The sequence below is a fragment of the Balaenoptera ricei genome, chromosome 8, assembly GCF_028023285.1.
Source record: "Balaenoptera ricei isolate mBalRic1 chromosome 8, mBalRic1.hap2, whole genome shotgun sequence".
Classification (NCBI taxonomy): Eukaryota; Metazoa; Chordata; class Mammalia; order Artiodactyla; family Balaenopteridae; genus Balaenoptera; species Balaenoptera ricei.
The window spans coordinates 63,022,959-63,048,491 of NC_082646.1; the positions used below are offsets into that span (position 1 = coordinate 63,022,959).

The 25,533-nt window shown below is 39.7% G+C and overlaps 1 protein-coding gene across 2 annotated transcripts in view; it reads right to left on the reverse strand.

Moving 5' to 3' along the window:
• Nucleotides 1–25,533, reverse strand: part of RNF121 (ring finger protein 121) — an 84,938-nt gene that overhangs the window by 22,034 nt on the left and 37,371 nt on the right. For both annotated transcript variants that reach the window (XM_059930902.1, XM_059930901.1), the window contains 2 exons: nucleotides 25,183–25,324; nucleotides 1,456–1,610 (listed from right to left, as the gene is read on the reverse strand). In XM_059930902.1, the coding sequence (XP_059786885.1) occupies nucleotides 1,456–1,610; nucleotides 25,183–25,324 (297 nt within the window). The remainder of the gene's footprint in view (nucleotides 1–1,455; nucleotides 1,611–25,182; nucleotides 25,325–25,533) is intronic.

Consider the following 25,533-nt stretch of genomic DNA (forward strand, 5'->3'; position numbering starts at 1 on the left):
ACTGACCTCACCTTGCAGATAAATTTTACTTTGTAGAATTAAACTCAGAAGGCCAAAGAAAGGCTTGTAGTAAAGTGGAACATAAGAGGCATGGGAAAAAGAGCAAGTTGCAACTTGGAAAACTTTGGATCGGATCGGATAGTCACAACTCTTGAGGCTGGCCAGTTCTTCTCTTAGGCTCTCCTGAACCTGTACACACATGTCTCACAGTACTTACCAACTGCACTAAAACAGCTGCTTTCTTGTCCATTTCCTCCATTAAACCAAGTACTCCTTGAGGGCAGGGACCATGTCTCTTCCAGCTCTGTATCCCCAGTGCTCAGCACAGGGCCTGACACATAGCACGTACTTGTTGAATGAATGAATGAATAAATGAGAAAATCTCTTTTTTTTCCTGTCAAGTATAGATATTAAATGACCTCTCAAGCTGGTTGGGAGGATCAAATGAGAAATGCATTTGGAAATACAAAGAATTATACAGGGGACTTCCCTGGTGGCGCAGTGGTTAAGCATCTGCCTGCCAATGCAGGGGACATGCGTTTCAGCCCTGGTCCGGGAAGATTCCACATGCCGCTGAGCAACTAAGCCCGTGCGCCACAACTACTGAGCTTGCGCTTTAGAGCCTGCGCGCCACAACTACTGAAGCCCGCGTGCCTAGAGCCCGTGCTCTGCAACAAGAGAAGCCAACACAATGAGAAGCCTGTGCACCGCAACGAAGAGTAGCCCCCGCTCACTGCAACCAGAGAAAGCCTGCATGCAGCAGCGAAGACCCAATGCAGCCAAAAATAAATAAATAAATTAATTAATTAATTAAAAAAGAAAAAAGATGTATACAGGCAGGGGCTGCTTTGTGACCAAAGAAGGAAGTATTGTTTGCTGGAAAATTGTAAATTTGCTGAGATTCATTCATTCAACAAAAATTCAGAGAATAGGCTACTATGTGCCAGACCCTGTGGTAGGGCCTGGATATACAGTGACAAACAACATGGATGTGATTCCTGATCTCATAGTTAGTTTAGTGGGGGAGACAGACACTCAAAATAATATTTAGTTATAAACTACGATAAGTTCTATGAAGGAAAACTACAGGGCACTAGGAGAGAATGTGACAGAAAATCTAATTTAGAGATCAGAGAAGAGGTTACAGAAGAAAATGACAGTTATAATGAGACCACAATGACCAGGATTTGCTTACTTACTTTGTTAGCTTTTAATATAAACAGACCTTGATGTAAACTGTAAGGTAAGCTATAGGGAAAGACTTGGAGGTTTTTATCCTGTGAATGGGGCAGGAGGTCTCCCAATCAGCTCGTTTTGGTGGGGCTTTGTGCCAAGTAATCTTGGCAGACAAAAACTGCGATTTTTTTCAGTCTAACCCACCTGCCTCCCGTGCATCCCAACCCATTAGTTCAGGAAGCCTAGCTCCTTCCCACTACCCACTACCTAAATTCTCACCTTGGGGTTGTCTGTACTAGTGGTTTTCGGGTGGCTCGGAAGGTGACAAAGGCTGTGACGGCAGAGAACAAGATCCAGATCACTAGGAACCTCCACCAGTGCAGCTTCACTGTGAAATAGAGGGGAACAACCCACATCTGAAAGAGGGTCACCATCTGAAACACAAACACAAGCACTTCAGCTCTAGCCAGCTCCCTCTGCAGCTCTACCTGCAAATCCAGAGCGCATCTTTTGTGTTCCATTTTAGCCTGATCCTCTCTTACATTTCCAAGTTTGGATAAAGGCACCTCCTAGTGACCCAAGTTAGAAATCTGGGACCGTGCTTGACACCAACCTTTTATCCCCCCCATCCGACTGTTTATTGTACATATTCTTTCCTTTACATTTGAGCCCTTGCTACCCCTTACCTGGCTGACTATGACCTCTTTGTTAAGTCTCCTTGCATTCGGTGTCTCCCCTCCAATTTATCCTTCCCAGGAGCACACAGTCTTGAAGTATGTCATCCCCCTGCTTGGAACCCTCTAAGGGTCCCCAGTCTACAGGATAAGATTCAACATCCTTAGACCCAACATCCTTAGACAGGCAGTCAAATCCCCCACAATGGAGCCCCAAACTACTATTTCAAGGACCACCTTCTACCATTCCCCATGCCTGTAGTCAGGTTGTTCCCCTCAGGCTAAAACATCCTTCCCACCTGCCTTTCGGCCTGAGAGTATCACATCCAAGACACACAAAGCCTTCAGTCTCCCTTCTAGGCAGAATAAGTCATGACTTCCTATTGCTCCAAACACATTTTCTTTTCTACCATCATTACAGTGCTTACCTAGAGTATGAGACTGGATTCAAATTCGTTCTCTAGCTTACTGTAACCTCCTTGAGAGCAGTGACAAGGCCATACTCATCTGATTCCTCTGTGCCAGGAAACTGTCTGGCCCATGACAGATCCTCAGTGAATTTAGACAAATGAGGGGAAAGCAAGACTAGAACCCTAAGAGGGAAGCACATTTGTTTTAAAGAGTATCTATTTTGGGGCTTCCCTGGTGGCGCAGTGGTTGAGAATCTGCCTGCCAATGCAGGGGACACGGGTTCGAGCCCTGGTCTGGGAAGATCCCACATGCCACGGAGCAACTAGGCCCGTGAGCCACAATCACTGAGCCTGCGGGTCTGGAGCTTGTGCTCCGCAACGAGAGGCCGCGACAGTGAGAGGCCCGCGCACCGCGATGAAGAGTGGCCCCTGCTTGCCGCAACTGGAGAAAGCCCTCGCACAGAAACGAAGACCCAACACAGCCATAAATAAATAAATTAATAAATTAAAAAAAAAAAAGAGTATCTATTTTACTTTCCCTCCTTCATACCTTTACCTCAGACTTGTTAGCTACAGAGTTCCAAATGTATAAAACAATTCTAAGTCAGAAGTTTGGACCAATCACGAGTCTCCTGCTCCCCAATGTCTCCTAACTCCCTCCCCCAACCACCCAATTTTTACTCTTCTCAGGTGAGTAGCAGGTGTAAAAACAGATAATTAGCACTTAATAGAGGCTTTCTTCTTGGTATCATTAAATGAAATGAAAGAATATTTTTTTTAAAAAAAGGGGGGTGGCTATAGAGAGGAAAATATTAGCTAGTTTCCTAAAGTTCCATAGAAGAGAAAACTTTTGAGAAACTATTTACTCTTGGGGATTTCTAGACTAGCGCTGCCCAGTCCAAATATAATGTGAGTCTCATATGTAAGTTTAAGTTTTCTAGGGGGGAAAGCAGGGAGGGGGCTGGGGGTCATGGTGGGATGAATTGGGAGACTGACATATATACACTAATATGTATAAAATAGATAACTAATAAGAACCTGCTGTATAAAAATAAATAAATAAAGTTAAAAAAGAAATAAATGATGGAGAGGGTGTGGAGAAAAGAGAACCCTCCTGCACTGTTGGTGGGAATATAAACTGGTAAAGCCACTATAAAAAAAATAAGTAAGTTTTCTAGTAGCTATGTTAAAAAAAAAGTAAAAAGAAACAGATGATCTTAATTTTAAAATACATTTTATTTAACCCAATATATCTAAAATATTACCGTTTCAACATGTAGTCAATATAAAACTATCTATGAAATATTTTACTTTTTCTTGTACTACGGCTTTAAAATCCGATGTTTATTTTATATTTACAGTATATCTCAAAAGAGACCAGTCACATTTCAAGTGTTCAGCTGCCACATGGGACTGGTGGTTACAACACTGGATAGTGCAGCTTAAAGCATCTTTTTAGTGTTAAGCTGTCTGTAGCTACTACTCTCTCATAGACTGCTCTGTGGCAAGAAAAAGCGTTAGTTTGTTAGTGTGATTTTACATATTTAAAAAAAAAAGAGAGACAGTGGAAGAGAATGGTGAGCAGCCACTTTGCTTTAGAGCTTCCAGCGCTGTGTGCCCACTGGTCAGTGAACAATGTAGCCTCAGTACCAATTCCACTGTATAGGAACGTGCAGTTGACTCTGAATGAAGCATTCTAAAGTATTCCGGCCTTACAAAAAAAAGTGTGAAAAGCACCAGGATGTACTAACAAACGGCTACCCAAATAATGTTCCAGGTGACATTCTAGGAGATACTTGGAGACCAGGAAAATACATCACAACAAACAACTGCAGATTATTTAAACTAGGGGATAAGGCAACCAGAATCGTGACACTAAAAGGGGGGTAGATGAAGGTGGTTGTGGAAAGAAGGGCTACAGGGTCTTTAGCCTTCACATTGTTTGCTTTAACAGGCTCATGGGGGTGTTTACAAAACAGTAGGCCCAGAAACTAGAGAAGAATTAAATCACGTGGCCTGGTCACATGTGTCCGCTCTGAGAAAGAACAGGAATTCCTATCTCCTTTGAGCTTTTCCAAAAACTTGGCTGTTACACAAAAACCACCAGCCTGCCCTAATAGCCTCTTTCCCACTCCCCATCAGTCACCAACAGCATGTTCTTGTGGGGGAATCCAGTAGAGATAATTTTCCCTACGTGAGTTGCAGCTCTGCATATTTTGGGTGTGAGAGGCAGAGGACCTGGATTCTATTCTGCGTTGAACAAAGACATAATTAGGAGTAAGTCCGGGCATTGGTGTAAAAGGAATGGAAAATCTTGCCTCATTTTGTAATGTTCAGGCTTGAAACTTTAAGGGTGTAAAGCTACTCTACTTACACATCATGAAAGATAAGAGAGGAGCGGGGGTGGGTAGGAAAGGGAAGGAAGGAAGGAGATTTAGGGACAGGATTCGGCTTTTTGAAACCAGATGGCCCAGTAGAAGCCCAGCAAACCTGGATTCTAGTTCTGTTCTGCCTCCAACTCAGTAGGTCACCCTAAGGAGGGCCTTCCTCCTTAAAGGAAGGGTTTGACTTGATTTTCAAACTCCTTCAAGCTCTAGCACGCTAAGGTTCTGTTAGGCAGCCTTTTATCTCAGACTCCCTGGGAGAGTGAAGGCAGAAGTCACTCATTCATCCACGTACTAACTTTGCATTTCATGAGAAGAGGAATGCAGAAATAAATAAACATGACCTCTAGTCCCTGTCCTCAAGGAGCTAACAGTCTAGCAGCAGGAGAATAACATAGATCAAACCCATATTTTAACGATTCTACAAATCCTTACACCCTTTCTAAAGAAGAAGTACAAATAGAAATCATTAAAGAGCAAATGAACAAAGCAGAATGCTATAATATAGTGAAATGAACAGTGATTTTAGAATTAAAGAGTTCTAGATATGAATCCCAATATGGCTATTTACTGTGTTACCTTAGGCAAGTCACTTAACTCTGACAGCCTGTTTTCTGAACTGTAAATGAGGTAAACAGTACCTACTCTCATCAGGCTGTATAGGTCATGTGAGTTAATGCATGGAAAACTTTTAGAACAGTACCCAACAAGGCAAGCATTCAATGTAAGTAATGTAATAAATATAATGTAAGGATTCAATATAATAGCTCTTATATTTCAATGGCAGCAATGTATATAAAACAACAAGCATAGCTGCATAGTAAGCATTAAGTAAATGAGAGCTCTTATTATGGCTTCACATGATCAAAAATTAATAAAGCCACATATATAAGGGAGCAAAGACTGCAATTAGATAACCAAAATAATCAACATATTAAAGGTGGTGAGGTTATAGCAATTTCTTTATAATGTTTAATTTGTCCTTTCCAGGAAAAATAAATGATCCAAAAACCCAAACCAAGGATTTGAAGCCACTTTCAGGTATTGAGACACTCTGTGCCAGGGAGGCTTGAAAGCCAGATTCTCTTCAAGGCCTGGAATGCAGCTGCTGGGGTGAGAGCTCAGTGCCTGACAAGCAGCAGGCAGAGGGGCTGGGTGAACACAACAGTCTACCATGGGGAAAATGGTAAGTTACAATTTTGCCTGGTTAATTTACTTGTGTCTACTGTAGTATTTATTGGCATTTTGCTTACTAAATAAATTGAAGCTTCCTCATTAAGGAAGGCATTCTTTTTTTCTTTAAGGCTTTTTAAGAATAGTATTTTTTTAAATTAATTAATTAATTAATTAATTAATTAATTTATTTATGGCTGTGTTGGGTCTTCGTTTCTGTGCGAGGGCTTTCTCTAGTTGTGGCAAGCGGGGGCCACTCTTCATCGCGGTGCGCGGGCCTCTCACTATCGCGGCCTCTCCTGTTGCGGAGCACAGGCTCCAGACGCGCAGGCTCAGCAATTGTGGCTCACGGGCCCAGTTGCTCCGTGGCATGTGGGATCTTCCCAGACCAGGGCTCGAACCCGTGTACCCTGCATTGGCAGGCAGATTCTCAACCACTGCTCCACCAGGGAAGCCCCAAGGAAGGCATTTTTAATGGCTAGCTTGGCAATAAATGGCTGAAAGTTACTCAAGAGTCTCAGAACAATAGCAGGGACTCTGGTGCCATCTGGTGGCGACACATGTGGTTTGATAGTTTGCTCAACCAAGTGCCTGTACTTGATGCTGTGAAAGGCACAAAATAATGGGAAGCCGTGGCCCTAACTTCTCTTCCAGAATTTGGGGTGATGAGACATAAATTCATGAATTGGGCAGCCATGCAAAGCATCAAGCACTGCTATGGGAGTTCAGAGGAGAGATGTAGCAGTGTGGTCAGGAGCTGTCAAGGGGAGACTGACTGGAAATGGCAGAGCTCTGGTTCTGAAGGAGGCTTCATTATGGCGTGTGCGCGTGCATGTGCGCGTGCGTGTGTGTGTGTGAAAGCCATTCATCCTTCTCTCCCTGAATCTGAAAATATGAAGCTGAAGTGAAGACTAGCCTGAAACTCACTCACTGATTCATTCAGCAAACATTTGCTGAGGAACAATCCCAGCTTCTCTGATCTGGAAGATAAGAATAACAACATCCCACTTCTCTCTCCACAAGGCTACACAGTTGAGTTGATGATGTTAGATGCTAACAGTAAGAGCTAGCCCAATTTAAATGGACTGTCTTTGTTTTAGATTTCTTTCATCTCAGAAATGGTAATTCACGAAAAGTCAAAAAAAGAGCTCCCAGATCACATCCTTCTCTGGGCACCAGCTCCCCTGTCAGTGTGCTGATGCTTGGCACTTCCGACTTCTGCCATTCTCATCACTTCTGTATCTTCCTACGTTATGGGGGCAGGGCCACCCGCCGTGCTTGGCTGAAGAGGAATACTGAGGGTGAAATGAAAAGGACAAGCCCAGGTAGCTGAACAAAGTCAGAGACTCACAGCTTGAATCAGCATGAAAAAAATGCTGATAAATGGACAGAGATCAATTGGAAGAAGGTGTCTGGGATATGCTCTACAGCTCTGGTCAATATTTTCATGAATGATTTGGATGAAAATACAAAGGATCTGCTTACCACACTGTGAATAGTACAAAGCTTGGGAAGGAGAGAGGAGCAAGGCAGTGAACATGGGAAACAGAAACAAGATCCAAAATGAATAAAGCTCATTCCTAGAGTTCTTCTAGCTCTAACATGCTGTGACCTGATAAGCTGAAATGAAGAACCAAAACCTTACGATGAAACCTCACCAACTACCCAAGTATAGGTTGGGGAAGGAGTGGCTTAACAGCAGCTCATGTGAAACAGATCTAGGGGTTTCACCTGACCACAAACTGCCAGAGAATATACGCCAACAGGGCCATTACCAAAAAAGCCAAGGCAACACTACGCTGTTTAACTAAGAATAAACCCAGAATGAAGGAGGCAGCAGCTCTACCACTCTCTGCTGTCAAAGCAAACTTGGGCCCTGAGATCAGGTCTTAGGACCACAATGTAGAAAGAACAGTGATGAATAAGCATGACCACAACGGAGCAGCCAGGATTACAAAGGGTCTGGAAACCAAATCACATAAGGAAGAGCCGAAGGCACTGGCGTATTAGGCCTGGACAAAACTACAGGAAGCCATGGCTATTATCTGAAGATCATCCAGAGGCCAAGCAAGCAGATACAGTAGCACAGTTTCTGTGACCTGGTAAGACCCCACGTATTGCTGGAATATTCTACAGGGCAGAAACTTGGTTGGCAATTACCTCCTACCACACCCCTGGCTAATGGTCAACCTTACCACATGAAGCAGGCATTCCAATGATAACAAATGTGCTAGATAGTTCTTTCCTGATGCTGACCTGAAAAAAATCTGCCTTTGCCTCCCCCTTCTGCCTCTGGGTCAAACTCTTGTCCTTCAGAGAAGCACAGAGTAAATTTACTCCCTATTTCTTATGCTTACTCTCCTAATTTTATGTCTTTTTTTTCCAGGTCTTCTCCTCTCCAGGCAAAAGAGTCATTCAAGCAGTCATTTAATAAACATTTACTGGACACCAGGCTAAGGACTGGGGAATTCAAAGATAAAATACAAAACCGCCTCAAGAAGGAGAAGTCTACTGAGGAGAAACAAATAACTATAATCCAGAATGATAAGTGCTATAATGGAGTAGGCCCTGGTGGCCAAGAAAGTAGAGTAGAGGTGCTTCACTCAACGTGGAGGAATCAAGGAAGGCTTCCTGAAGAAGGCAACCTACCATCTCTGTCCTGATGGTCCAATAGGTGCAGGTGGAGAAAGGTATCATGATGCAGGGACATGGTATACCTGAGAGAGTACAACTAGTACCCGAGGGAGGTGTGAGAAATGAGCCTAAAGAGGTAGGCAAGGCTCAGAGGAGGCTGATCACACTTAGGAGTTTTTATTATATTCTGATGAGAAAAGTTTTTCTTTCTCATAAGAAGTGGATTACAACCCTTTACCATCTTAGCATTCTCTAGCCACATTCTAGTAACCCTCTTAATGTCTTGGTCTGAGAAAAATCTATAGAACTTTAAAGATTTCCAGGTAGGAGATTTTGCCACTCATCCATTCCAGGAGGAAACAGCAGTTCAGGGGATAGGAGTCTGAAAAGATACTATATTTGGTAACAGACAGACATGATGAAAGCTTCTCCTTGGAGATCTTTAAAAATAGGATACTTTCCAGGCATAAACTTACTCCTTCCCCTAACATCCCTGAGGGAGCTAAGGAGCAAGTAAGATTAGATTCTCTGAACAGATGATGAAAAATGAGCTACAGAGAAGCCAAACAGCAAGTGTGGCCTGGGCTAGGCTGCCAATCCAGATCTTCTGTCTCCCAAGTTCTGCCTCCCAGCATCAGTCACTAAGCTGGGGGGAAACCCTGAGGAGGCAAGACAATGTAGAGCAAAGGGAGGTGGTTGTGAAACTACCTGAAATCCAAGAAAAGGACTTGGGCAAAAATTATTAAAGGAAAAATCAGGGGAGTTAAAAACAGATATCACCATGGCAGAACTGACAATAATTTCCTGAAGCTTTTGGAAACCTCAAAAAATGGTTGAGTACGGTATGGAAAAGGGCACTTAACCAAGAACCAGATTTTACATCTGGCTCTCCAGACGTAAATTTAAAGGTCATGTGCTCCTGATAAATCACTTCAGGATTCTGCACTTTGGTTTACTCATCTGAAAAATGGAGACAAATCCCTATCCTATCTTATAAAGCTATTTGTTGTGAGGTTCCAAAGAGAGAACAGATGAGAAAAGTGTTTTTTTTTAAATCAACAAATTCAAAACTCTAAGCAGTTTAAGGTATTATTACTATTGTTGCTGAAAAGAACAGTACCTGAAATTTAAATACACAAAACTAAGATCGCTTGTTCCCAACAGCAGTTAATTTAGACTAAGTTTCTCTTCTTTTAAAGTGAAGTTTCTTTTCTTTGAACTCCTAAATTACAGAGAGAAGTTTGATACTTTTCACAGTGAAACCAGTAGGTTGGCATACTTGCTCATAATCAATCTCATGGCTGGCAACATCCATGCTGCTCTAGGTCCTAGAGTTTAGGACAGTGTTTCTCACTGGGAGTGAATTTTCTCCCCAGGGGACATCTGGCAATGTCTGGGGACATTTTTGGTTGTCACAATTGGGGGAGGGGTGTTACCAGTCATCTGGTGGGTAGAGGCCAGGGCTGCGGCAACTGCTAAACATCCTACAATGTACAGGATAGCCCCCCGAAAAAATAAAGAATCATTTGGCCAATATGTTAATAGTCTCCCTACTGAGAAACCTGGTCTAGGAGAACAGAGCTAGTGTTTTTCTACTTAGTGGTCATGGGTGCCCAATGGAAGGCTGGGCCACCAACCAGCACTAGTGAAGAACAGAAAATCTCATTCAGTTTGAGAGAAACAGAGCCTTATCAATTAATTCCATCATTCCTTGGCATGCCATAAGAAGCATTTTTTGGAAAGCTCTGACAGCTAATCTCAAACAGCTCATATTTCTACTACTCAACAACAAACCCAGTGCCTCTCCTTTACACAACATTCTTGTGGGAGTTGTTTTGTTTTGGTTCTTTTTTATTCCCATTCCTCACTCCACAGAGTGGAGTGTGTTTAATATGTATATTTTTGTGTTTAATATGTATATTTTAAATATGTTTAATATGTATATTTTTGATTTATTAATCGGCACTGTGTTGTGTATCTTTCAGTTTGTTACTTTTTCCACTCCGTACTATGCTTTTAAGGTCCACAAGTTGTTATAGGTACACAGTGTCATGATATGCATCCACCACATTTTGCCTATTTACCCAGAGATAGGTATCTAGATTGCCTGCAACTCTTCAATTAACTGCCAAACTTAACATTTAAATGAACACCCTCTCATATATCCTGTTAGGATATGCCACAAGACATGTATATATTCCATCTGATTGAATAGTGCCATGCTGCTCTCCACAATGCCTGCAACAGGCTTCACACCCACAAAGAATGCATGGGGGTTCCTACAGCCTCTGATCCATGCCAATACTTGGAAATATCTGGCTTTCTAGTTTCTAGCCAATCGAATAAATTGATAATTCATTGCTGTTTTAATGTTCATTTCTCTAACTACTAATGACTTTGAGCATCCCTTCTCAGGCTTGATGGACTTTTGGATTTCCTCTCCTGTAAACTGCCCGTTCATATTCTTTGCCCATTTTTCTATTGGAGCTTCTGTCTTTCCTTTGTTGATTTGTAGGAGTTACTTCATATAGTCTAGATACTAATCTATTGTCACTTTTAATCATTATTAATCTCTCATTCTATTATCAGCTAACTTTGCCTATAGTATCCTTTATCCAACAAAAATCCTTAATCTTAATATAATCAAATTTATCAAATCTTTATCTTATTATCTTACACACTTTTCATTAACTTCATAATTTTGCCTTTCATAATTAGATCTTTAATCTATCTTTAGTTCCTTTTTGTATGCAGTGTTATATAGGAATTTAGTTTTAATTTTTCCCCATATGGTGAGCCAGTTTTCTCAACACAATCTACTTAACAATGATTATTTTCTTCACTGATTGGTGATTACATCTTTAGTGTATATTAAGTTCCCATTATACAAGGATTTATCTCTGAGATCTTCACTCTTCCATTGGTCTATTTGTCTATTCTTTTTTTTTTTTTTAATTAATTTATTTATTTACTTATGGCTGTGTTGGGTCTTCGTTTCTGTGCGAGGGCTTTCTCTAGTTGCGGCAAGCGGGGGCCACTCTTCATCGCGGTGCGCAGGCCTCTCACTATCGCCGCCTCTCTTGTTGCGGAGCACAGGCTCCAGACGCGCAGGCTCAGCAATTGTGGCTCACGGGCCCAGTTGCTCCGCGGCATGTGGGATCCTCCCAGACCAGGGCTCGAACCCGTGTCCCCTGCATTGGCAGGCAGACTCTCAACCACTGCGCCACCAGGGAAGCCCTATTTGTCTATTTTTTATAGTATGTCTTAATACCTGGTAAGGTAAATCCCTGTCTTGGGAACTGCTTTCTTTCTTGCCTTTATTTTTGAACTTCTAGTAGAGAAAAAAGATTAATCAGAATCTCTGGTTAATGAATATTCTCGTTAGTCTATGCATAGATCACTTTTGTTTTAATTTTTAAAAATTATTTTTGGGAGTTCCCTGATGGTCCAGTGGTTAGGACTCAGCGCTTTCACTGCCGTGGCCTGGGTTCAATCCCTGGTTGGGGAACTAAGATCCCACAAGCTGTGCAACATGGCCAAAAAAAATTTAATTATGGTTAAAAAAAAACCACATAAAATTTACCATCTTAACCATTTTTAAAAGTGTAGAGTTCAGTAGCGGTAAGTACATTCACACTGCTGTGCAACAGATCTCCAGAACTTTTTCATCTTGCCAAATCTGAAACTCTGTACCCATTAAACAACAACTTCCCAATCCCACCCACCCCCAGCCCTTGGCAACCACCATTCTACGTTCTCTCTGTATGAATCTGACTACTCTAGGTACCTCATATAAGTGGAAGTATTTGTGTTTTTATGACTGGCTTATTTCACTTAGCATAATGTCCCAAAGGTTCATTTATGTGAAGCAGTGACAGGATTTCTTTCCTTTTCAAGTTAATTATTTTTTAATAATATAACAAATACTGAACCCACCATCCAACATAAGAACTGGAACACCTAAATTTACTTATATTTAGCTACGTCCTCTTCTTCTCTATCCTATCCTCCAGTTCTCCATCCAACATCAGCCTTATCCTGAATCTTGATTTTATCATTCCCTTGCTTTTTAAAATATGATCTTATCACTCACATACATATTTCTAAAACATTGTTTAGTTTTCATTGTTTTTAGCTTTCTATAAGAGGTATAAAGTTATAAGTACTCTTCTGGGACTTTTTTCACTCAATATTATATTAAGATTCATCCTTACCATGATTTGTAACTACAGTTAATTATTTTTGTGTTATTCCATATATTTATATATGTATTATTTTATAAGTTATATCCATTGTGAAAATATATCACAACTAACCTATCCACTCACCTATATATGGGTATCAGGTCATTTTCAAGTTTTTACTATTACAAATAGTGCTGATAGGAAAATTCTGGTACATCCTCCCTCCTGGGATGCATGTGCAAACTTTTCTCTTGGCATATATCTAGGAATTAAACTCCTGGATCATAGGGAATATGAATATCCAACTTTATAAACTCTTTTTCAAAGTGATTTCTCCGTGAAACAATATTAACTGACTACTGCCCTAGCACGGGGCTAAAAAGGATCAAAGAATATTTGCTAATTGAACAAACAAACAAACAAACAGACATCAGGGAAGAGTGAAGGAGAGCATAGGAGTCAGAGGGACTGGACGTGTATCCTGACTCTGCTAATCATTGGTTGAGTGGAGCTCAGTAATCTCTTTGAGCTTTAGTTTCTAGATCCATACAATGGCAAAAAATAAAATTACCCACCGCAGGGCAAAATACTTGGCACATTATGAAGTACTCAATAAACGGTAGCTGGTGTTATTAATTATGTTTATGTAATAGTGAAGTTCATACTTTAGTGATGGCCCAACTATATTTCTGCTCTGCTTCTCCTCCCTGAAGCCCATCTTCAGCCTAGAGCAGATTTGAATTTCAAGGTGAGGGGGGTCCCTCAAGAACTATAAAAAAAAAAGAACTACAAACTTGCAGTTACAGCAAGTACCTAAAATCTGTTTAGGCAGGGAGAAGACCTTCAGATGCACCAGGATGGAAAACAAGGAATACCAAATGGGCCATCCAAACAGAACAGCAAATAACAGAATCCTCAGCCCACAGGGCGGTTCATAAATCTAGTCTACAAAAATTTCTGTACCAATTCTACAAATAAAATCAGATAGCAATCTGAGGAAAGATACCTGCAACATGTATGACAAAAGGTTTATTCATAATACACAAAGAGCTGTTATAAATCAGTAAGAAACATTCCAAAAGAATCTTAAGCAAGGAAAGAAAATATGACCAAATACACCAAGTGGTTCAACTGTGAATAACATTTATATGTCACAATAATGTAAACAGGGAATATTTATTTAACTAAAAACTGGGAGGAAAAGTGTGTATGTGATGGGTATAGTGTAGCAGTATAAGATAATTACCACCTTCCATGGTAGAAAGTCAAAAGGAAAATTATATATATATATGTGTGTGTGTATATATGTATGTGTGTGTGAGTGTATGTGTAATCATGTTATTTAAAAATATAGAGGTCAGGATCAGAAAACAACTAAAAAAAGTTTAAAGTGGTTGCCACTGAAATAATAATCAGGGATGGATAGAGATAGGCAGAGGACTGATGTGCTCTGCTTTTTAAACCTTACAGAACTTCTCGACTTTTTTGTTTTGTTTTGTTTGTTTGTTTTGGCCACGCTGCAGCTTGTGGGACCTTAGTTCCCCAACCAGAGATCGAACCCGTGCCCCCTGCAGTGGAAGTGTGGGTCCTAACCACTGGACTGCCAGGAAAGTGCCAGAACTACTTGACTTTTATTTTTTTTTTATTATTTTTTAAATAATTTATTAATTTATTTATTATTTTTGGTTTGGCTGTGTTGAGTCTTCGCCACTGTGCACGGGCTTTCTCTAGTTGCAGCGAGGGGGACTACTCTTTGTTGCGGTGCCCAGGCCTCTCACTGAGATGGCTTCTCCCAATGCGGAGCACGGGCTCCAGGCACACAGGCCTCAGCAGTTGTGGCTTGCGGGCTCTAGAGCGCAGGCTCAGCAGCTATGGTGCACAGGCCCAGCTGCTCCGCTGCATGTGGGATCCTCCTGGACCAGGGCTCCAACCCGTGTCCCCTGCATTGGTAGGTGGACTCCCAACCACTGCGCCACCAGGGAAGCCCTACTTGATTTTTAAATTAGGTATTTTCACCCTATTAGATTGACAAAGATTAAAAATAGTGAGGATTCTCTATACTCTCTTTAACACTGGGTAATAGCACTGTTTAACATCTCTTGGTGGGATTATAAACTGCTATAACTTTTTTGAAGGGCAATTTGACAAGATCCATTAATGATTAAATGGCAATTCCACTTGACCAGGCAATTCCATTTCTAGGAATTCATTCTCCAGAAACGCCAGCCCAGCTATGCAAATTATATATGTGAAAAGTTTACTGAACCATTGTTGCAACTGAGATAAACTGTTAATTAACACATCTATTAATAGACATAAGTTAAATTAAAAAAAAAACAATTTAAAAGAATATTATGCTTTAGTAGTTTAAAAGGATGGCACACATACTAACACGGATAGACATACAAACTAATAAGGCTTGTATATCTGAGAGCCAGTACAGGCATACCTTGTTTTATTATATTTTGCTTTATTGCGCTTTGCAGATACTGCAGTTTTTTACATACTGAAGGCTTGTGGCAACCCTGAGTTGAACATGTCTATCAGCGCCATTTTTCCAACAGTTCATGTCTCTGTGTCACATTTTGGTAATTCTCACAATATTTCAAACTTTTTCATTATTATTATATTTGTTGTGGTGATCGGTGATCAGTGATCTTTGATGTCACTATTGTAATTGTTTTGGGGCACCACAAACTAGGCCAAATAAGACAACAAACCTAACAAACGTTGTGTATGTTCTGACTGCTCCACTGACCAGCTATTCCCTATCTCTCTCCCTTTCCCTGGGCTTCCCTATTCCCTGTGACACACAATATTGAAATTAGACCAATTAATAACCCTACAATGACCTCTAAGTGTTCAAGTGAAAGGAAGAGTCACACATCTCTCATTTTAAATCAAAAGCTAGAAATGATTAAGCTCAGTGAGTAGGCATGCTGAAAGCTGAGACAGGCCAAAAGCTAGGCGTCTTGTGCCAGTTAACCCATGTTGTGAATGCAAAGGAAAAGTTCTTGAAGGAAATTAAAAGTGTTACTCCAGTGAACACATGAATGATAAGAAAGCAAAACAGCCTGACTGCTGATATGAAGAAAGTTTCAGTGGTTAGATAAAAGATCAAACCAGCCACAACTTTCCCTTAAGCCAAAACCTAATCCAGAGCAATTCTCTGAAGGCTGAGAGAGGTGAGGAAGCTGCAGAAGAAAAGTTTAAAGCTAGCAGAAGTTGGTTCATAAGGTTTAAGGAAAGAAGCCATCTCCACAACATAAAATTGCAAGGTGAAGCAACAAATGAGGATGAAGAAGCTGCAGCAAGTTACCCAGAAGATCTAGCTAAGATGATGAATGAAAGTAGCTACACTAAACAACAGATTTTCAAGCAGATGCCATCTATGACTTTCACAGACAGGAGAAGTCAGTGTCTGGCTTCAAAGCTTCAAAGGACAAACTGGCTCTCTCTTTAGGGGATAATGCACCTGGTGACTTTAAGTTGAAGCCAATGCTCATTTACCATTCCCAAAATCCTAGGGCCCTTAAAAATTATGTTAAATCTACTCTGCCTGTGCTCTATAAGTGGAACAACAAAGCCTGGATGACAGCCCATCAGTTTACAACATGGTTTACTGAATATTTTAAGCCCACTATTGAGTCCTACTGCTCAGAAAAAAAAAAAGAGTCCTTTCAAAATATTACTGCTCACTGACAAGCACCTGATCAACCAAGAGCTCTGGTGGAAATGTACAATGAGATTAATGTTGTTTTCATGCCAGCTAACAGAACATCCATTCTGCAGCCCATGCATCAAGAAGTAACTTCAACTTTCAAGTCCTGTTATTTAAGAAATACATTTTGTAAAACTACAGCTGCCATAGATATTGATTCCTTGTTTGGATATGCGCAAAGAAAACTGAAAACCTTCTGGAAAGGATTCACCATACTAGATGCTATTAAGAACATTTACAATTCATTGGAAAGAAGTCAGAATAGCAACATGAACAGGAATTTGGAAGAAATGTATTCCAACCCTTGTGGATGAATTTGAGGGGTTAAAGACTTTAGTGGAGGAAGTAACTGCAGAAGTGGTAGAAATAGCAAGAGAACTAGAATTAGAAGTAGAGTCTGAATATGTGACTGAATTGCTACAATCTCATGATAAAACTTTAACAGCTTAAGAGCTGCTTCTTACACATGAGCAAAGAAAGTAGTTTCCTGAGATGGAATCTACTCCTGGTAAAGATGCTGTGAATACTGTTGAAATGACAACAAAGGATTTAGAATAATACATAAACTTAAGTTGCTAAGGCAGGGTTTGAGAGGATTGACTCCAATTTTGAAAGAAGTTCTACTGTGGGCAAAATGCTATCAAACAGCACTGGGTGCTACAGAGAAATCATTTGTAAAAGGACGATTGAAACAAACTTCACTGTTGTCTTATTTTAAGAAATTGCCACAGCTATTCCAAACTTCAGCAACCACCAGCCTGATCAGTCAGCAGCCATCAGCATCTAGGCAAGACCCTCCACCAACAAAAAGATTGACTCAATGAAGGCTCAGATGATAGCATTTTTCAGCAATAAAGTATTTTTAAATTAAGGTATGTACATTGTTTTTTTAGACATAACACTACTGCATACTTAACAGACTACAGTACAGTGTAAATATAACTTTTATATGCCCTGAGAAACCAAAAATTTTGTGTGACTTACTTTATTGCATATTCACTTAATTGCAATGGTCTGGAACCAAACCCATGGTATCTCTGAGGTATGCCTATATTAGGTGGAAAATGTTGCAGAGCCTAATGGATGTCATAAATATCTAAAATTTTATAAATATTAACATATGCATAGAAAAAAAATCTGCAAATGTAACAAATGTTTAACAGTGATTCTCTCTGGGCACTTCTGAATTTTTTATAACAAACATGTATAACATTTGTAATGAGAACAAAAACAAAACAAAAACAGAACGAAACCTCATCCTGTCTCTCGACAGGTCAGCTTTGTCCTCTAAGAATGAGACAGGCCTTCGCCTCTCTTGGTAATTCGATGATACAGATTTTAGAGCTTAGAGGGAGTACTTAGAAGAAGTCCAGCCAACCATTCCGTAAAACTCACAAAAATCTGCTCCACAACATCCCTGACAGGGTTGTCTAGCCCGTAATAAAACATAGTTGTAATGGGAAGAGCATTCCCTTCTAAGACAGTTCATTCCACTGTGGAACAGCCCTCACTGTTGAAAATTTCTATATAATACTTAGCCAAAATCTACATTCTTAAAACTCTCATTCCTTAGCTTTAATTTGGGCCTTTGGAGTTAAACAGAATAACAGTAATGAAAAACTATTTTAAAGTTTGAAGAGACATTAGCAATCATCTAGTCTTAAACCCTCACTTTAAAGATGAAACATGAGAATGAGGCGAGGCTAAGAGGGAATAAGTAATTTGCCCAAGGTCCGCTGCTAATTAGCAGTGATGCTAGAAATAGATCTTAGATCAAGTGACTCCCACTTCAAGCCTTTTTATACTACACCAAAATTCCATTCCTCAAAAAACAGAAAAGAAGGTAACACTTCCTAACTCATCTATGAGGCCCCATTATCCTGATACCAAAGCAAGACAAATACATGACGAGAAAAGTACAAACCAATCCCTGTTATGAATGCAGAGGCAAAAATCCTCAACAAAATACTAGCAAACCGAATCTAGCAGCATATTAAAAGGATTACACACTGCGACCAAGTGAGATTTATCCCAGGGATGCACCACATGATCACCTCAATTGATGTAGAAAAAGCATTTGAGAAATACAACACCCATTCAATGATAAACACAGAAACTAGGAATAGAAGGGAATTTCCTCAACATGATAAAGGGCATTTATGAAATATCCACAGCTAACATACTTAAAGATTAAAGACTGAAAGCTTCTCCCCTAAGATCAGGAAAAAGACAAGGATGCCCGATCTCACTACTATTATTTAACATTGTACTGGAAGTTTTAGCCAGAGCAATTATGCAAGAAAAGGAAATAAAAGGCATCCAATCGGAAAACAAGAAGCAAAACAGAGGACATGACTTATATAAAGTTAAATCCTAAAGAATCCACACAAAAAAACTATTGGTTAATAAAGAAATTCAGCAAAGTTGCAAAACACAAAATCAATACACAAAAATCAGTTTTATTTCTGTATATTAACAATGAACAATCCAAAAAGGAAATTAAGAAAATAATTCCATTCACAATAACATCAAAAAGAATAAAATACTGAGGAATAAATTTGACCAAGGAGGTATGGGACTTGTACATTGGAAACTACAAAACATTAATGAAAGAAATTAAAGAAGACTGAAATAAATGAAAAGACAATTAATGTTCATGAAAGTTCATGGAATGGGAAGATTGATATTGCTAACATGGTAATACTCCCTCAAATGATCTACAGATTCAGAGCAATCCTTATCAAAATCACAACTGCCTTTTTTTGCAGAAATGGAAAAACTGATCTTAAAATTAATATGGAATTGCAAGGGATCTAGAATAGCCAAAGCAATCTTGAAAAGGAACAAGTATGGAAGACTTATGCTTCCTAATTTCAGAACTTACTACATTGCTATGGTAATCAAAAGTGTGATATTGGCATTAGTATAGATCTATAGTTCAATGGAATATAACTGAAAGTACAAAAATAAGTGCATACATCTATGGTCAATTGATTTTTGACAAAAGTGCTAATAAGACCATTAAATGGAGGAAGAAGTCTCTTCAATAAATGGTGCTAGGACAACTGGATATCCACACGCAAAAAAATAAAGTTAGATCCTTATCTCACACCACTTACAAAAAATTAACTCAAAATGGATCAAAGACCTAAATCCTAAGAGCTAAAAGTATAAAACTCTTCAAAGAAAACACAGGGGTAAATCTTAATAATCTTGGATTTGTCAATGGATTCTTAGACATGACATTAAAAGCATAAGCAACAAAAGAAAAAAATAGGTTTAAGGGTACAAACTTGCAACTAGTAGTAAATAAGCCATAGTAGTAAATAAGCCATAGAGATCTAATGCACAGAATAATGAATATGGACAATGATATTGAACTTTAATGATCAAACTTGCTAAAAGACTAGAACTTAGTTATTCCAACCACACTAAAAAGAAAGAATAATTATGTAATGTGATAGAGGTGCTAAATATCACTACAATGGCAATCATGCTATAATATATAAATGTAGCAAATTAACATTACACACCTTAAATTTACACATTATATGTCAAATATATTAAAAAAAAATTGGATTCATCAAACTTAAAAATGTTTATGCATGAAAGGATACTATCAAGAAAGTGAAAAGGCAACCCACAGAATGGGAGAAAATATTCGTAAATCATTATCTAATGATGGTGTAGTATCCAGACTATATAAAGAACTTCTACAATTCAACAACAAAAAGTCAAAAATCTGGGAGTTCCCTGGTGATCCAGTGGTTAGGATTTGGCACTTTCACTGTTGTGGCCCCGGTTCAATCCCTAGTCAGGGAACTAAGATACTGAAGGCTGCACAGAACATTCAAAAAAAAGACAAAAATCCAATTAAAAAATGGGTAAAGAACTTGAATAGACATTTCTCCAAAAAAGATATACACATAGCCAATAAAAACATCAAAAGAGGACTTCCTGACAGTCCAGTGGTAAGACTCTGTGGTTCCACTGCAGGGGGAATAGGTTCAATCCCTGGTCAGGGAGCTAAGATCCCACATGCTGCAGTGTGGCCAAAAACAACAACAACAACAACAACAACAAACCACCACCAACAAAAAAACCCTCAAAACATCAAAAGATGCTCAACACCATTAGGGAAATACAAATCAAACCACAATGAAATCCCACTTTTATGCCCACTAGGGTGGCTACCATACAAAAAAAAAAAAAAGGAAGGAAGGAAGGAAGGAAGGAAAAGAAAAAGAAAAATAACAAGTGTTGGTGAGAATGTGGAGAAATTGGAACCCAGTATATTGTGAGTTAGAATGTAAAATCCTGCAGCTGCTATAGAAAACCATTTGGCAGTTCCTCAAAAAAGTTAAACACAGAGTTACATATGACTCAGCAAATCCACTCCAGGATATACCCAAGAACTGAAAGTAGGTGTTCAAATAAAAACTTACAATGAATGTTCATAGCAACACTATTCAAAATAGCCCAGGGCTTCCCTGGTGGCACAGTGGTTAAGAATCCACCTGCCAATGCAGGGGACACGGGTTCTATCCCTGGTCCGGGAAGATCCCACATGCCGCGGAGCAACTAAGTCCGTGCGCCACAACTACTGAGCTTGCGCTCTAGGGCCCGCGAGCCACAACTACTGAGCCCATGTGCCACAACTACTGAAGCCCACGCGCCCTGGAGCCCGTGATCTGCAATGAGAGAAGCCACTGCAATGAGAAGCCTGTACACCACAACGAAGAGTAGCCCTCGCTCACCGCAACTAGAGAAAGCCCGCGCATAGCAACGAAGACCCAATGCAGCCAAAAATAAATAAAATTAATTAATAAGTAAAAAACAAAACAAAACAGCCCAAAGGTGGAAACAACTCAAGTGTCCATCAACTAATGAATGGATAAACAAAATGTAGCATATCCACACAATGGAATATTATACAACCATAAAAGGAATGAAATACTGGTAGATACTACAATATGAAAGAACTTTGGAAACATTATGCTAAGTGAAAGAAGCCAAGCACAAAAGGCCACATATTATATGATTCTATTTATATGAATATACAGAATAGGCAAATACACAGAAAGCAGATTAGTGGTTGCCAGGGTGTGCTGGGAGGGGGAAATGGGCAGTGATTGCTTAATGGGTATGGGGTTTCCTTTGGCGTAACAAAAACATTCTAGAACTAAATAGTGGCCATGGTTGCACAACAACGTGGATGTGCTAAAAGCCAGTGAATTATACACTTTAAAACAGTTAAAACTGTGAATTTTGTTATGTGAAATTGTCCTCAATAAAAATAAAATCTATTCCACTTCCACATAAAATAGTACCTGAAGATATTTTTATGTCTTGAGACTTTTCTCTTAGGAGTAGGAGCAACAAAGTCACTAACGTTAGCTTTAGATTTTACAGAACACTTTGTCATGCAATTTTATATAATCTTCACAACAGGAGATAGATATTATCACCCCAATTTAGAGATAAGAAGAACTGAGGCTCAGAGAGGTATAAAGTCATATAGCCAGGAAGCATGAGAGCTGGCTAATCAAGCCAGATGGTCTAACTCCACTGTATTTACTGCTGCAAGGCAAACAGCTCCAACTCTGATAAGCTTGAAAAAGGACAGGAGATGCCATTATGTACAGGCATCTTGGGCAATTTTTCTTCCTCCAAAGTTAGTACTTTAATCAAAGCAGTAAAAACATTCATTGTACCCAAGTTAATAAAAGTTTTAACAAAAGCAATATAGATCATTATTGTATAAGAGCAGCATAAAGCGGACACTACAGATTTCTTCTTCCAATTTTCTAAAGATATGAGTTTAAGTTTCTCAGTGTAAGATATGCTATGTTAGCATGTCCTCTCACCAATGTAGTTCAGCATAATGTTTACAGGGTGTGGCAATAAAGTAATGAGACGACTGTGTGTGTTCCTTACAACAACTGGCCTCATTAAGTCACAATCACATTCCTATTAAAGATTAATGAATGAATGACACATCAGTGGTTTTCTAACACTCTGATGTGTCCTATAGATGTTCCTGAGAAAGCGGAGGGGTCAGGGTTACCAGCCCAAGAAAAGCATCCTCTTATTTTCTACACTGGGTTTTTCATTAAGATACTGTTTGAAGAAAGGACTCCACAGCCTTTTTAAAAAGTACATACTGAAAACCACTGCAGTACATTATGCATCCTCACTTCTTCAGAGATTTTCAGAAATCTCTGCAGATTAGCCAACAACATATAATTACTTCTAAATTCAAGCACAGAAATTCCAAGGGGGCTCTCTACATTTGGTTTATTATTTTTTGTATTTTCCATGCTCAATTAAACCATCCTGATAAATCCCCATTTTATAGAACAGGTACTATAAGCATACACTGAAAAACAAGTGACTTATCTCAGATGGCAGGGTGAAGCACGAGCAGGGTCCAGATATGAAGCCCCACCCCAGATGGCTCAGCCTGCTGGATGGTGCCTAGTTCAAAAAGCCTTGGTGCCATGTGGTCATTCCATGCACTATGACCTGAAGGTACAGATGTCTCTACTTGCGGTGCATGACAACACATGAAGTGGCTATAGGCCATTAATGTCTGGAACAAGTGCCAGCTCAAGGGCAAAGATTAGTCTCTCTTCTGCCTATGCTCCATATTATCCCTTGGTTCCCTTGATGGAAAATCCTTTCCAGAAGCACCATATGGTATAGTAGAAATTATGAAATATGAAACAGAAGACTTGGGTTCAAATTCTGGCTCTATTAGTATCCCCTTCATGCCTGAACTCTCTGGGCCTCAGTTTGTTCATAGTACTTACCTCATGGGCTATTAGGAGGGTTAAATGAGATAGTGTAGCAGTTCCCATCCTGTGGGCTACAGACCTCTGGGCATCTTTGGCCCTATTACAAGAGGTCTGAAGAAGCACATACTAGAGAAAAAGAATCATTTAGGGATTAAGACTAAAAGCCCTGGAGTAAAATTGTCTTGGTTCAAATAATGATTTTACCAGTGGAGCAAGTTACTTAGCCTTTCTGCCTCAGTTCCTCATCTGTAATTGGAGAAAACAGTATTTATTGGGTTACTGTGAGGATTAAATGAGTTACATATGTAAAGTGCTTAGAACAGTGACTGGCATAGTAAAAATTCAATAAATGTTAGCTATTGTTACTACTATATGTGTTTATGTATTCTTTCAAAGTACAACTATTATCACATGGATGTTTGCCAAGTTTTTTATGTTAAAAAACGGTTATACTTGAAAAGGTTAAATACTTCTAAGATAATAGTTGTAAAAGAATCCAGTATACTACCTGCCGTGTCCTAAGCCAGAGTAGTTGCATCTATGATTTCAATGTTTTTTAATTTACTGAAGCTTATTTTGTGGTCCAACATATAGTCTATCCTGGAGAATGGGCCATGTACACTTGAGAAGAACATGTATTCTGCTGTTGTTGGGTGGAGTATGCTGTATATGTCTGTTATGTCTAATTGGTTTATAATGTTGTTCAAGTCCTCTTTTACCTGTTGATCTACCTGGTTATTCTATCCATTATTGAAAGTGGGGTACTGAACTCTCCAACTATTATTGTAGAACCATCTGTTTCTTCCTTCAATTTTGTCAATTTTTGCTTCACATATTTGGGGGTTCCTTTGTTAGGTACATATATGTTTATAACTGTTATATCTTCTGGCTGCAGTGAACCTTTTATCAATATGTAATGTCCTTCTTTATCTCTTGTAACCTTTTTTGATTTAAAGGCTATTTTGTCTGACATTTAAGAGCCACCAGCTCTTTCTTGGTTATCATTTGCCTGAAATATCTTTTTCCATCCTTTTACTTTTTTTTTTTTTTAATATTTATTTATTTATCTATCTTTGGTTGCATTGGGTCTTTGTTGCTGTTTGCGGGCTTTCTCTATTTGCAGCGAGCGGGGCTACTCTTCGTTGTGGTGGCTTCTCTTGTTGCGGAGCATGGGCTCTAGGCGTGCGGGCTTCAGTAGTTGTGGCTCGCTGGCTCAGTAGTTGGCTCACGGGCTCTAGAGCGCAGGCTCAGTAGTTGGGGGCGCATGGGCTTAGTGGGATCTTCCCAGACCAGGGATCGAACCCATGTCCCCTGCATTGGCAGGCAGATTCTTAACCACTGCACCACCAGCGAAGCCCCATCCTTTTACTTTTATCTCTTGTTTCTTTATATCTAAAGTGAGTATCTTATAGACAGTATAAACATGGATAATGTGGTTTTTTAAATCAATCTAACAATCTCTGCTTTTTAATAGGAGAATTTAATCCATTTACATTTAAAGTAATTACTAATAAGGAAGGATTTACTTCTGCCATTTAGCTGTATGTTTTCTGTACATTTTATATGTTTTTGTTCCTTATTTCCTCTATAACTGCCTTTTTAGGTCTCTCTAACTCTGACCCTGCCTTCTTACCACCTGCTACATTGCCTCCTCTTTATTACTGCATTTTCAAAATATTAATCTAAAGATTCATTGGAGGCTTGGTCTTCCCAATCAAGTGATCATCTCTCCCTCTATCTGAATAGTTCCTAATGAACAGCTCCTTCATGAATCTATCCCAAAATGTTAAAAGGAAGGATCTACCTTTTCTGGCCATGAAAGTACATTCAGGTTCTTTCCCAGTTTTCACAATCTGAATCGCCTGTCCCTTAAACACACACCCAACATACACTATTCACCATTCACACATACAGTTTAGTATTATTATCTATTCCTTGCCTACATGTGGCCTGGGTTAGGCTGACCCTAGAATACTTAAGAAGGGTCTCTTGATGACTGGCAAACAAAAAAATGAGCAAAGTGGCTTACATTGTAGGAGCGGGGGTGCCTCTGTTTCCACTGTACCAGGAGCAGCTGGGCCACCACCAAGGTAGCGATGAGGATGAGGACCATTTCAGCGTGCATGGCTTCGTGGCCGCGGTGCTTGGCATGCATGCGTGCGTGCTCGACCCTGAAAGCCAAACAGATGGGGTGAGCTAGGTCAGGGATGGTGTGGCAGTAAAGGAGCAGTGCTTTCCAGGGATATCTCACTGGTCCATAGCGTAGAACACACTCTTGTACTGTACGAAATAGGGGCTAGAAACACACATGCCCTAGAAGACAGGCATTTTGGGATAGAACAGGGGTCCTATGGGCCCTAGTCACCAAGGTTAGGTATTG